At 37.6% G+C, this 15,000-nt stretch overlaps 1 protein-coding gene across 1 annotated transcript in view; it reads left to right on the forward strand.

The window, feature by feature from the left end:
- LOC136826711 (complement component C1q receptor-like) overlaps window positions 1-15,000 on the forward strand; it is a 60,060-nt gene that overhangs the window by 1,130 nt on the left and 43,930 nt on the right. Inside the window, exons 2-4 of the mRNA XM_067084104.1 lie at window positions 3,587-3,721; window positions 11,818-11,917; window positions 14,121-14,324. Coding sequence (XP_066940205.1) covers window positions 3,608-3,721; window positions 11,818-11,917; window positions 14,121-14,324 — 418 coding nt within the window. The 5' untranslated portion in view covers window positions 3,587-3,607. The remainder of the gene's footprint in view (window positions 1-3,586; window positions 3,722-11,817; window positions 11,918-14,120; window positions 14,325-15,000) is intronic.

The following is a 15,000-nucleotide window of genomic DNA, read 5'->3' on the forward strand; positions in this document are numbered from 1 at the left end:
CAGAATTTAACAAACAAACTCCTATCTTCCCTCTATCTGTATGTTTATGTTCCACAAACAAATAATATTATGTATTCTGTCCCAGCAGAATTTAACAAACAAACTGCTATCTTCCCTCTATCTGTATGTTTACGTTCCACAAACAAATGATTACGAATTCTGTCTCAGCGGATGATAACAAACAAACAAACAAACAAACTAACTCTTCTCTTCCCTCTATCCGTATGTTTACTGCCGCACAAACAGTTACGGCGAGTCGTTCCGTACCTTTTTAATTCGACTAATGGCGTCATCACGCTACTAATCAATGAGATGATTATGCATCTGTGCTTTCCGTAATGACGTTTAATGAGAGCGCTATCCAAGCATTTTCATGCAGGCGAATGGTTATGTGATGCCATCAAGCAATTTCGATTTTCGCTGTTTATTAATATTCTTTTTTTTTTTTTTTTTTTGTGCGATAGAGTAGTCGAATCGATTCATTAATAATGTGTGATTGGGACAGATTCTTTCGCATACGCTTGTCTTTAGTTTTCTGTAAAAGAGAACTGTTGTGCCGGCTTTGTCTGTTCATCGGCATTTTTTCTGTCCGCGCTTTTTCTGTCCGTATTTTTTCTGTCCGCACTTTTTTTCTGTCCGCACTTTTTCCTGTCCGCACTTTTTTCTGTCCACACATTTTCCTGTCCGCACTTTTCCTGTCCGCACCTTTTTCTGTCTGCAATTTTTCCTGTCCAAACTTTTTTCCGTCCACACTTTTTCCCGTCCGCACTTTTTCCCGTCCGCACTTTTTTCTGTCCGCACTTTTTTCTGTCCGCACTTTTTCTGTCCGCACTTTTACTGTCCCCACTTTGTCTGTCCGTCGACATTTTTCTGTCCGCACTTTTTCTTGTCCGCACTTTTTCTGTCCGCCCTCAGATCTTTAAAATTACTGAGGCTAGACGGCTGCAAATTGCTACGTTGATCATCCACCTTCTAATCATCAAACATACCATATTGCAGCCCTTTAGCCTCAGTATTTTTTATTTTATTTAAGGTTAAAGTTAGCCATACTTAGCCATAACCATGCTTCTGGCAACGATATAGGCCATGCCACCACCGGGCGGTAGTTAAAGTTTCATGGGCCGCGGCCCATACAGCATTATGCCGAGACCATCGAAAGATAGATCTATATTCGGTGGCCTTAATTATACGAAGTAAAGAAAATCGATTGCGCCGAAGAATCTTCGACGCATTTTTTACTTTTTTTTTTTTAGGGTTGGAAAATTAATTCGGTATGTAAAAACTTATTAATATCCGCATATATTAGCTCATAATTTAGTAATTATGGGATAACAGAATAATGAATATAGATTACGAATAATAATGATAGTAATAGACAACTGAACTGTTTACCAATGGGTTACTAGATCGTCATTATATCCACTCAGCCACAGAATGCCTCGGTGGTTATGTGGATAGAGTGTTTGGGTAATAATTCATTGGTCAGCGGTTCATTTCTCAAAAAAAATTTCCTTATTGTCTAAGCGAGATTGTCCGCTGTTAGTAGTGATACTAATGATAATGATAGTAAAATAACACTAAAAATATTAACGATACAAATAATTCCTTCTCAGGCCACATTTTGGTCAAGAAATAATACATTTAATTTTATCACAATCAGCGTAAGCTTTCATGATAGTGACGTGAGTATACCTCAAGCGGTGCACTGTAGGCATTACTTAAGGGTCTGTGCAGCGTCCCCTCGGCCCCTAGCTGCAGCCTCTCTCATTCCTTTTACTGTACCTCCATTCATATTTTCTTTCTTCCATCTGACTTTCCACCCTCTCTAACAATTGTTTCATAGTGCAACCGCGAGGTTTTCCTCCTGTCATACCTGTCAAACCTTTTACTGTCAGTTTCCCCTTCAGTTTGGAATGACCTCATAGGTCCCAACCTAAATTCCATATTCTAGTCTATTCTGTTCGTAATTTTATCATAATTTTCTTCAGTAGAGTTTTCTGGTTTTAAAAATTGTCGTATGAATCTTCAGAAATGAAAATGATTTTCTTCGTTGGGTGTTACCAATTCTTTATAATACTGTCAGTTATTGTCCTATGCTGATTTCGTAATCATTTTGACTTAATTTTTATAGATGTCTTTTCGTACTCCTTTTTAGTTTTCTGAAAAGAAAACTATTGTGCCAGCTTTGTCTGTCCGCCTTCAGATCTTAAAAACTACTGAGGCTAGAGGGCTGCAAATTGGTATGTTGATCATCCACTCTCCAATCATGAAACATAACAAATTGCAGCCCTCCAGCCTCAGTAGCTTTGATTTTATTTAAGGTTAAATTTAGCCATAATCGTGCTTCCGGCAACGATATAGGACAGGCCACCACGGCCGGCTGAGAGTTTCATGGGCCGCGGCTTATACAGCATTATACCGAGACCCCCGAAAGATAGATCTATTTTCGGTGGCCTGGATTATACGATGTACAGAAAACTCGTTTACGCCGAAGAAACTTCGGCGCCTCTTTTACTTGTTTTATTGATTATCTCAATCAGTTATTCCTCTTGGCTAGTTGAAATTATTCAGTCGGATAATCAGCCTCACAGTTAAATCGTCAGGGGACTGAAAGAAATTGTAAAATATATATATATATATATATATATATATATATATATATATATATATATATATATATATATATATATACGTGTTTATACACACACAAACATATATATATATATATATATATATATATATATATATATATATATACATACATACATACATACATACATACATACATACATACATACATACATACATACATACATACATACATTACTGTTACAGTTATAATTTTCCCTATCATTCCTCTCTATAATTTTTTTCGGCCTCACAAAATAATAAATTTCATACGACTATAATATTTTAATTGCTGTTGTGACAATTCTAGATATTTTTACCTGCCCACCCTGCTTCTTAACGCAGCAAGGAATATCAAAAGCCATTTTTTCTTTTACAAAAGCTAAAAAAAAACATATAGATATATATAAACAAATATAAAAATGACTTGGAACAACCCTTTCGTAAGATTCATAATTCACAAAGAAAATTTTTTTTCATTTTTGTCTAGCAAAGAAAAGACTCACACAGGCGCAAAGGATTTTTTATTTTATTTTTTTGCTGTCTTGGCCTAACCAGCCTTTGTTGAAAGGCTCTTCCTTCTGTGGTGACTCTCTCTCTCTCTCTCTCTCTCTCTCTCTCTCTCTCTCTCTCTCTCTCTCTCTCTCTCTACAGACTCCTGTCTTAAATTGCACTTTCCTTCTTTCCTAACAGTCTCTGTCTCTCTCTCTCTACAGACTCCTATCTGCACTTTCTCTCTCTCTCTCTCTCTCTCTCTCTCTCTCTCTCTCTCTCTCTCTCTCTCTCTCTACAGACTCCTATCTTAAATTGCACTTTCTCTCTCTCTCTCTCTCTCTCTCTCTCTCTCTCTCTGGTGCTGATTTCGCCTTCGGCTGCATCTTTGACTGAATCATGCTTGCTTGCAAGCTCTAACGACCTACTTTTTTATTTTATTTGTATTTTCTTTACTCGCATTCAGCACGAGTCGGAGTCTCTGAAGATGACCCAGAAGCTGGAGACTTGTGGGTGTGACGTCAGCTGCGAGTGGGCGGGGCGTCCGTTCGCATCGGGCGCTCATTGGCTGACGGATCCTTGTACCGAATGTACCTGTCAGGTGAGTAATAGTAAATGAATTGGTAATTTTAGACAACGATAAGTAAAGGTAGGTGACGAATTAATGACTGTATATTACATTTTTGCAATAATTCCACACGATGGTTTGCTAAAAGAGAGAGAGAGAGAGAGAGAGAGAGAGAGAGAGAGAGAGAGATTTCAGCTTGAGTAAGATAAAGCATTCAATAAATTGATAAATTTTAGATTACAGTATTAATCCCACATGAAGGTTTGCTAAAGGAGAGAGAGAGAGAGAGAGAGAGAGAGAGAGAGAGAGAGAGAGAGAGAGAGAGAGAGATTTCAGCTTGAGTAAGATAAAGAAGTCAATGAATTGATAGCTTTAGATTACATTATTAATTCCACATGAAGGTTTTCTAAAGGAGAGAGAGAGAGAGAGAGAGAGAGAGAGAGAGAGAGAGAGAGAGAGATTTCAGCTTGAGTAAGATAAAGAAGTTAATAAATTGATTATTTTAGATTACATTATTAATCCCACATGAAGGTTTTCTAAAGGAGAAAGAGAGACCTTACTTTACAGACCTTACAGTTCGTTCGGGTTGCCCCAGGTCCCTCAGTGTGAGGCACCTTTGATGTCTACCAGAGAATTGCTAACGCATCTTCCGGTATATTTTGCATCTTCCAGTCTTGGTTGGTCTGGGATGCATCTTAGATATTTGTCGAGCTTATTCTTAAACACATCTACGCTCACTCCTGTTATTTCCTCAGATGAGCTGGTAGCGCACTGAATAGACGCTGCATTATCGATGCTGGTGCGTGGTGGATTAATGTCCTGTGTGCTTTCCTTAGTGTTCCTGGTATAGTTTTTGGCACTATTAATCTACCTCTGCTTGCTCTTTGAGAGAGAGAGAGAGAGAGAGAGAGAGAGAGAGAGAGAGAGAGAGAGAGAGAGAGAGAGAGAGAGAGAGAGAATTCAGCTTGAGTAAGATAAAGAAGTCAATAAATTGATAATTTTAGATTACATTATTAATCCCACATGAAGGTTTGCTAAAGGAGAGAGAGAGAGAGAGAGAGAGAGAGAGAGAGAGTTTTCAGCTTGAGTAAGCTAAAGCTGAGCAATAAATCAACAGATCGAACTAGTTCTTTGGCGTCCTAATAATTTAAAGTTACTTTTAGGTCATTTGATATAAAAAAAAAATTTTAGTAGAAAAATATTTGGATTAATTTTGTCCTTTTGTATCAACTTAATATATTGATAAAATTGATGATAAAATTATTTTTGATTTTTGTCAAATTCAATGCAGTGCCCATCGTATAGAATTATAGTGCTGGTACTTTGTACATTTATGGCAGAGAGCGAGAGAGATTTCTCTTAACTTAATTAAATTCTCTTTATGTGTTGGATTGAACGATGAGAATTGAAAATCAGTCTTGATTAGCTGCTGCTAATCCAGTGGTCCATATCAGACCACTTACTTCCCCGAGCACATTACCACAATTAAGGACAAATTTGGGCGAGGGTCTGGGTGAAGAGCGGTTTGATATAAACTAGTAAACCACTAAACTATAAATCCATAAGTAATTATTTATGGAAGAAGCATTAAATTCTGTAGAAACAAGTGTATGCATTACCTGCTCATTAATTAAAAAAGAATGAGCGTAAGGGAGCCAGTGCTGTCAGTAGAATTCACGTGGTGCACTGTAGGCATCACTTAAGGTTCTTTGCAGCGTCCCTCCTGCCCCTAGCTTCAGCCTCTTTCATTCTTTATACTGTGCCTCCTTTCATATTCTCTTTCTTCCATCTTACTTTCCAACTGATTCAAAGTTCAACTGCGAGGTTTTCCTCCTGTTACACCTTTCAAACCTTTTTTACTGTCAATATCCCTGTCAGCGCTGAATGACCTCATAGGTCCCAGCGCTTGACCTTTGACCTGAAATCTATATTCCGGTTCCTACATTACACGTGTATACGAAAATAGAAATAATAAAAAAAATCGAACACAATGAAATTCCCCTTTCTGTTGTGAAAACATAAAAGATATAAATATGTCCACATTCAACATGCGGATTATTTTTTGCCGTATGTATGAAAGAATAAAGGCCCCGGCTACTGAGTTATAAATATTAGTATTCGTATAAACATCCCCACATCTTTTCAGCGGTAAGTTTTAGAAAGGCATTATCCTTTCATTCGCCGTAAACAAACTACATCTCTTTTGTGTGATGCTCCTTTGTGAAAGGAGTTTTTTTTTTTCAAACGAGATCTGAAATTCATACCGCCCCGCTGAATCGCGCCGTTACGTAATCCCCGTTTTGAAATGGCGTTGGGAAACCTTAAAAGAACTTATTATATAATTTTCTTTTCGTTTCATTTTTATTTCGTACACAAAAGAGCTTTACATTTACGTTGGCCTCCGGTTAAATGCGCATTTTTCACTCCGTTAAATGCGTGTGAGCGTTGAGCATTCAGAGAACTTTTTCCAGGACTAACTCTCTCTCTCTCTCTCTCTCTCTCTCTCTCTCTCTCTCTCTCTCTCTCTCTCAGCACAGAGCATGCAAAGAACTTTTTCTAGAATGAATTCTCTCTCTCTCTCTCTCTCTCTCTCTCTCTCTCTCTCTCTCTCTCTCTCTCTTTTGAGCACAGAGTATTCAAAGAACATCCAGGACTAACTCTCTCTCTCTCTCTCTCTCTTCGAGCACAGAGCATTCAAAGAACATTATCCAGGACTCTCTCTCTCTCTCTCTCTCTCTCTCTCTCTCTCTCTCTCTCTCTCTCTCTCTCTCTCTCTCTCTCTCTTTTCGAGCACAGAGCATTCAAAGAACATCCAGGACTAACTCTCTCTCTCTCTCTCTCTCTCTCTCTCTCTCTCTCTCTCTCTCTCTCTCTCTCTCTCTCTCTCTCTCTCACTTTTTTTGGTCCTTTTTAACAGCAAGACATTGTAGCCGGTGTGTTGTTGACGATTTTGCAACAATGCTCATGAAAGCCAGTTGTTGATTTATTTTTCATTTTTTATTACTTCCAAGGGATATATGTACATTCTAAATGCTGCATTATGACGAAGAGAGTTTGACAAATGTCCTGCGCTGACTTTAAAAAGGAAAAGAGAAGCGGAAACCATAATTCTGTTTTTATTGTATTCTGTACAATTTAGCTCTGATGTTACATCACCCAAAAGGCTTTTCACGCCTTTGGGCGTTGTCGGAGGGGTTAAATATACAGAGGAGATGACGAATTACTGGAAGAGGTAACTAAGCATTTCCATGTTTCTCTTTTATATATTGAGAGAGAGAGATATATAGAGAGAGTATTATATATATATATATATATATTTATATATATTTATTTATTTATTTATATATATACATATATATACACACACATATATATGAACTGATTCGCATCGGGATCGAACCCCGGTCTCTCTCAAATGAAAGGCCAGGGCGCTACCTATTGACCCGCAAAGGCCATAAAAGATGTTGTAATCGAAGTGCTCCAAGCAATACTTGATGAAAACTGTATGGATTACACCTCATGGAACCACTCCTTTCTAGGGAGAAAAGACACACATAGCATATACAGTATGTATATATATATATATATATATATATATATATATATATATATATATATATATATATATATATATATATATATATATGTGTGTGTGTGTGTGTGTGTGTGTGTGTGTGTGAGTACATAGATATATATACATATATATTCATATATATTATATATATATATATATATATATATATATATATATATATATATATATATATATACACATCCTTACATTACTTCTTATTCATCATCGTCTCTGTCATTCATTTTTCATTCTCTTTATGCTCCACTCCTCTCCCGTCACGTCCACGAATCATTTGTCTAATCATTGATTGGGGACAAGCTCTAATAAGTTTTAGAATGGAGGTGGGGAAGGAGTGGGGAGAAGGGAGGGGGGGAATTGCGTCCTGAGCAGATGCAGAGGAACGGGGAAGGGGAAGGGGAGGGGGAAGATTAGGAAGAAGGAAGAGAATTACACATGAATATTTGATGAAGTGTTCATACCCGGAAGTCCTTCACCATTCACTTGTTTATTCTACCCCCTTCCCCGGCCCCCAGGGCTTTGAAATGCGCGTCGCCGTGAAGCCAAACAAGGAGGAAAACAAAAACAAACGAAAGAAAAGACTAAAAGAAAAAAAGAAGTGAGATGAATTATGCGTCGCATGCTTTAGAGTCTTATTAATGGGGACGGAGGGTTTTTAAATAGGAAGAAGACTGCAATGCATACGAAAGGCACCCTTTCAAAAGGGGGAAGGAGACATGGGGGGAAGAAGAAAGGGGAGGGGGATGGGAGGGGAGCAGGGAAATGAAGGGAAAGGAGGGAGGGAGAAAGTGTTAGGTGGCGGGAGGAAAAGGGAAGGGTATAAAGGGGGAAGGAGGAAAAAGGGTGGGAGAGGGGAATAAAGGGGAGAGTGGAAAGGAGGGATGGGATGTGGCAAAGGGGAGGGGGAGGGATGGAAAGGGGAGGGTAGCAGGTGGAGGGTAATATAGCTCCTTTCCCCCTTCCCCGTCTCCTTACTCCGCTCCCATTTCCCTCTCTTCCCCTCCCCTCTCCTCCCCATCTCCTTTTTTCCTTACTCCCCTTTTCATCATTCTCCTCCTCCCCTTTCATCATTCTCCTCCTCCCCTTTCTCCCTTCCCCCTCCCCTCCCTTGTCCTCCTTTTCTGCCTTACCCTCCCCTTCCTCCCCTCCCTCCTCTCCCTTTTCTCCTCCTTCACTCCCTCCCCTTTCTCCTCCTCCCCTTTCTCCTCCTCCCCTTTCTCCCTTTCTCCTCCTCCCCCTTTTCTCTCCCCTTTCTCCTCCTCCCCTCCCCTTTACTCTCCCCTTTCTCTTCCTCCCCTCCGCTTTCCTCTCCCCTTTCCATCCCTCCACCTCCCGTTTGCACCCTTCCATTTCTCCATCCCCTTTATTCCCCTCCCCACCCTTTTCCTCCTTCCCCCTTTATGCACCCTCCCATTTCCTCCCGCCCCTCGCCTTTTTCTCCTTCCCTTCCCTTTCCCTTTGATTTTCCTCTTTCCCTCCCATCCCCCTCCCCTTTCTTCTTCTCCCCATGCCTCCCCTCTCCCTTCCCCCTGCGGTAAAACGTCCTTCATACCCATCACGCATACGAACCGCCTTCAAGCCACACCATTAGGGCTTCATGGCCGAACGTGACTTCACGAAAAAGCCCTTTTTTTTTCCTCGCGCGGGCTTAGAGTCACGTGATGTCATATTATTCTCTGAATAATGATAGATCGAATTTGTTTTCTGTATCTTTCTAAGATATCGATGTGGATGTTATTCTCTGAATAATGATAGATCGAATTTTTTCTGTATCTTTCTAAGATATTCTAAGATACTGATGTGAATATTATTCTCTGAATAATGATAGATCGAATTTGTTTTCTGTATCTTTCTAAGATATTGATGCGGATATTATTCTCTGAACGTTCGTGAATAATTCCAAGAAGAATGATTGATTGAATTTTTTTCGTGTATCTTTTTTAGGTAAAGCTTTCATGAACGCATGATTTTTTTTTTTGATTCAGTGATTTCGATTCTTTGATGTTTTATTTCAATTTTAATTAAAAAAATTTTTCTGAACAAGGTTTTGTAACAATTCGGGCAATTTATATCTTTGAAAAATCGTAATTAAATCAACAAAGGATTTTATATCTTTTCGCATTTATCGTAGGAGCAAAACTTTCATGAGCGTCTAATTTTTTCTTTTGTTTTCTCGAATTACGCTTTTCGGTAATGGTTCCTTTAGTCACGTTCGCCAACAAGCCAAATTATTCAAATCATTCGAATTTTCTTTTCTCACTCATACGTAATTAATTCCTCGAAAAATTTTAATACTTTCTCTTGAACATTTATTTCTTTTTACTGACTTCAGTTTCTTTCTTTGATTGAATTCTATTAAATTCTTTCTTTCTCAATTCTCAGTTTATTTGTTTATTTTTTTAATTCCTGAAGTTTTGATTTTCTGTTTAACATTTGCTAATTTATCATCTCTTTTCACTGAAATTTTGGGTCGTTAATTTAACATTAGTTTTGCAATGTTTTTGGGATTACTGCTTGGTGGACATTGTCATATTACAAGGGAAGCAGATAGTGGACATTGTCATACTACAAGTTAAAAAAAAAATTAAAAATAAATAAATAAAAAAAAAAATTAGTGGACAGTGTCATATTACAAGTGGAGCAGATAGCGGACGTTGTCATACTACAAGTGAAGCAGATAGTGGACAGTGTCATATTACAAGTAGAGCAGATAGCGGACGTTGTCATACTACAAGTGAAGCAGATAGTGGACAGTGTCATATTACAAGTGGAGCAGATAGCGGACGTTGTCATACTTCAAGCGGAGCAGATAGCGGACGTTGTCATACTACAAGCGGAGCAGATAGCGGACGTTGTCATACTACAAGCGGAGCAGATAGCGGACGTTGTCATACTACTAGCGAAGCAGATAGCGGACGTTGTCATACTACAAGCGAAGCAGATAGTGGACGTTGTCACACTATCTGCTTCACTTGTAATATGACAACGTTCGCTATCTGCTTCACTTGTAGTATGACAACGTCCACTATCTGCTTTGGACGTTGTCATACTACAAGTGAAGCAGATAGTGGACATTATCATATTACAAGTGAAGCAGATAGTGGACAGTGTCATATTACAAGTGAAGCAGATAGCGGACGTTGTCATACTACAAGTGAAGCAGATAGTGGACATTATCATATTACAAGTGAAGCAGATAGCGGACGCTGTCATACTACAAGTGAAGCAGATAGTGGACATTATCATATTACAAGTGAAGCAGATAGCGGACGTTGTCATACTACAAGTAAAGCAGATAGTGGACATTATCATATTACAAGTGAAGCAAAAACCTTAACGCCCAAGGATGAAATTGATTAAATTCAGATAGAAACCACATGTCCTTAATCATTTTGCACCAAAATGTTGTAAAAAAAAAAAATGGCTCCACAGATATTATCGTACTCCCGTCAATCAACTGGACATGTGTGAAATGCAGCAGGGCGCGTCAGTTCGATGTCACGTTTCATTCATGAAAAGCTCCGTTCGTGGAAACTGCATGACGTTAATCACTCAGAAGTGACGCCTTGACAGTAGTTTTACGCCCTTTCAAGTCAGGAGCTCTCTCGGAAGTCTGATAAAAATAGGTTTTCGTGTTTTTTTTTTTTCACAGAAATTGCATGTCTCCCTGGGGATGTTTTGTAATTAGAACCTCGAAGGTTCAAGCGAAGATGCAATGCATTACTGCCATAAAACTATTTACTTTGTATTTCAATCATTTATTTATACTTTTTATTTATTTATCTTTTAATTAATTAATTGATCTTTGTTTTTGTTCCTACAACTGATCTCTTCTTTCTGTGTTCCTTATTATCATCTGTAACTTCTTTCAGATGAACACCATGTTTTGTGGAAGACTGAAAATTTGTAAAAAATACTCTTTTCAGCCAACTACATTTGCCGCACGAAAAACAGAGGTTTTAATTTATTTTATTAATCACTTACTTTTTTATTTTTCTGTCAAAGAAAACCATTGTGCCGGCTTTCTGCCCGTCCGCACGTTTTCTGCCCGCCCTCAGATCTTCAAAACTACTGAGGCTAGAGGGCTGCAAATTGGTATGCTGATCATCCACCCTCCAGTCATCAGACATAACAAATTGCAGCCCTCTAGCCTCATTAATTTTTATTTTATTTAAAGGTTAAAGTTAGCTATAATCGTGCATCTGTCAACGATATAGACCAGGCCACCACCGGGTCGTGGTTAAAGTTTCATGGGCCGCGGCTCATGTAGCATATACTGAGACCACCGCAAGCTAGATCTATTTTCGGTGGCCTTGACTGATACGCTGTACAGAAAACTCGATTGCGCCGAAGAAACTACGGCGCATTTTTTACTTGTTATCTCTAATTAATGGAATTTAGATCATATTTATTCATGAGATCGACGGAAATTACGAATATGGGTTTATCTTCTGGATGATAATAACGATAATCCCCAATAATTCCTGTGTGTTGTTTGTGGTGCATTAATCTCACTGCCTCTCTGTATCTTCTTCAGATGGGCGAGGTGGCCTGTGACGTTAGGGACACACCCGAGTGCCTTGAACCTTGTCGAGTGAGCCCGTGTTTGAATGGTGGTATTTGTAATTCGTACCCAGGTAAATATAGCAAATTTTAATGTGATTTGTATTTTTCCTAACGCACAAACCTTCGGTGTTTACTTAGGATTTAGCTTCTATGTCAAGAACAAAGGTTTGCATTTGTGTAGGGACAAATAGCAAATTTGAAAATAACTTGTATTTTTCCCAACATACAAACTTTCTGTCTTTGGTTTGTATTTGTGTAGGAACAAATAGCAAATTTGAAAGTAATTTGAATTTTTCCTAACATACAAACCTTCGGTCTTGACATAGGATTTAGCTTCTATGTCAAGAACGAAGGTTTGCATTTGTGTAGGAACAAATAGCAAATTTGAAAGTAATTTGAATTTTTCCTAACATACAAACCTTCGGTCTTGACATAGGATTTAGCTTCTATGTCAAGAACGAAGGTTTGCATTTGTGTAGGAACAAATAGCAAATTTGAAAGTAATTTGAATTTTTCCTAACATACAAACCTTCGGTCTTGACATAGGATTTAGCTTCTATGTCAAGAACGAAGGTTTGCATTTGTTAGGAACAAATAGCAAATTTGAAAGTAATTTGAATTTTTCTAACATACAAACCTTCGGTCTTGACATAGGATTTAGCTTCTATGTCAAGAACGAAGGTTTTTTGTAGGAACAAATAGCAAATTTGAAAGTAATTTGAATTTTTCTAACATACAAACCTTCGGTCTTGACATAGGATTTAGCTTCTATGTCAAGAACGAAGGTTTGCATGTAGGAACAAATAGCAAATTTGAAAGTAATTTGAATTTTTCCTAACATACAAACCTTCGGTCTTGACATAGGATTTAGCTTCTATGTCAAGAACAACATTTGTGTAGGAACAAATAGCAAATTTGAAAGTAATTTGAATTTTTCTAACATACAAACCTTGGTCTTGACATAAGATTTAGCTTCTATGTCAAGAACGAAGGTTTGCATTTGTGTAGGAACAAATAGCAAATTTGAAAGTAATTTGAATTTTTCCTAACATACAAACCTTCGGTCTTGACATAGGATTTAGCTTCTATGTCAAGAAGGAAGGTTTGCATTTGTGTAGGAACAAATAGCAAATTTGAAAGTAATTTGAATTTCTCCTAAATACAAACCTTCGGTCTTTACATAGTATTTAGCTTCTATGTCAAGAAGGAAGGTTTGCATTTGTGTAGGAACAAATAGCAAATTTGAAAGTAATTTGTATTTTCCCTGACAAACAAACCTTCTGTCTTTACATAGAAGCTAAATCCCCTGCAAAGACCGAGGGTTCGTATTTGTGTAGAAACAAAGAATTTTTTTTCTTAATTGGTATATGCTGTATCAACTCCTTGGAAGCCGCAGGTATATAATGTTGAACACAGCATCATCAGTTATATATTGTTGATAATGGAATGCCATTATATCCAGGTAAATAAAATTTTTTTTTTTTAATTGGTCTGTGCAACATCAACTTCATGGAAGCAGCAGGTGTATATTGTTTAGCACAACATAAAAACAAAGCATTAATTATATATTGTTAGTAATGGAATGCCATGCGTATCCAGTTAAATATAAATATTTTTTTATTGGCCTGTGGAATATTATCCGCTCGGAAGTTACAGTTATATAATGTTTAACACAACATAAAAATACAGTGTTAATAATACATTATTAATATTGGAATGCCACTCGTATCCAGGTAAATAAAAATGATTTTTTGTAATTAGTCTGTGCAATATTAAATCCTTGGAAGCTGCAAGTATATATTATATTGTTTAACACAGGATAAAAACAAAGCACTAATTATACATTGTTAGTAATGGAATGCCAGTCGCATCCAGGCAAACAAAAATATTTGTTTTTTTAGTATGGAAGTTGCAGGTATATATTATATTGTTTAACACAACATAAAAACAAAGCATTAAATATATTGTGTGTAATGGAATGCCATTCGTATCCTCGTAAACAAAAATATTTGGGTTTTTAGTATGGAATTTGCAGGTATATATTATATTGTTTAACACAACATAAATCACTGCATTTGTTAATAATGGAAAATTAGAAGGTTATCATTGTAAATGCCTCGCGTTGGAACTTGCTGCTTAAAAATACGCCCTAACAAGATTGAATATATTTAAATGACATTTCCCCCTAATTCAATTCACGGCCAGAGTTTTCCTCAGCGCCTGTCTCTCGCAATTTTCCTATCTCCCCCCCACCCTTTTTTCCCCCCAAACAAGGTTTTCGGAATTTCACATGCACCTGCCGTCCGGGCTGGAGAGGAGAAAAATGCCAATACCTGTCTCACACCTGTCCGGTGCACCTGACCTTCCTTACCCCTCCCCCCTCGCAGTCGTGTGACGAGGGGGACGCTGCTCCCCCCGTCGGTTCCGTCACAGGCCACGTATTCGATCCAATTACCGGAACTTGCAGGGAGATTACAGGTAAGCAAATTTGTCTTTTTTTGAATTTTTGTTTTATTTTATTGTTCGATTGTTTTCGTATCAAGTCTTCTTGGTATTTATTCATCTTGGTGTAAGGAAGGAAGGAAGGGATGATCTTATATACATATATATAAAAATCTTGCATTCTTTTATATGATAGGATTTCATGTGAAGGATACTTAATTCTCAGAAATCGAATGGAACCATTGCCTATGCTTTTTTTTTTTTAGATTTCGAGAACTTGTGAAGAGTTGCGAAGGGTTTCTTAGATTGTGGTAATTGTATTAGTTCAGTGGATTTGTGTGAAATATATATATATATATATATATATATATATATATATATATATATATATATATATATATATGAATGAAATTTATCGCATCACCGTGATTCATATATCAGCATTAAGCTACAAATGTCCTTAAATATCTAATTCGCTCTACCTCGGAAATATTGCATTTTCATATATGTTATCTGAAGTGGAGTTTTTTAGTTGATAATAAGTTCGTCGTCTCGTGGGCTCGAACCACGGAAGACAAGAACTCAGGACTACAGTGACGCGCATTAAACCACACGGCCATCATGTATGGTAATATATTATTTCCGAGATAGAGCGAATTAGATATTAAAGGACATTTGTAGCTTAATGAAATATATATATATATATATATAT

The sequence above is a fragment of the Macrobrachium rosenbergii genome, chromosome 41 (genome assembly GCF_040412425.1).
Source record: "Macrobrachium rosenbergii isolate ZJJX-2024 chromosome 41, ASM4041242v1, whole genome shotgun sequence".
NCBI classification, from domain to species: Eukaryota; Metazoa; Arthropoda; class Malacostraca; order Decapoda; family Palaemonidae; genus Macrobrachium; species Macrobrachium rosenbergii.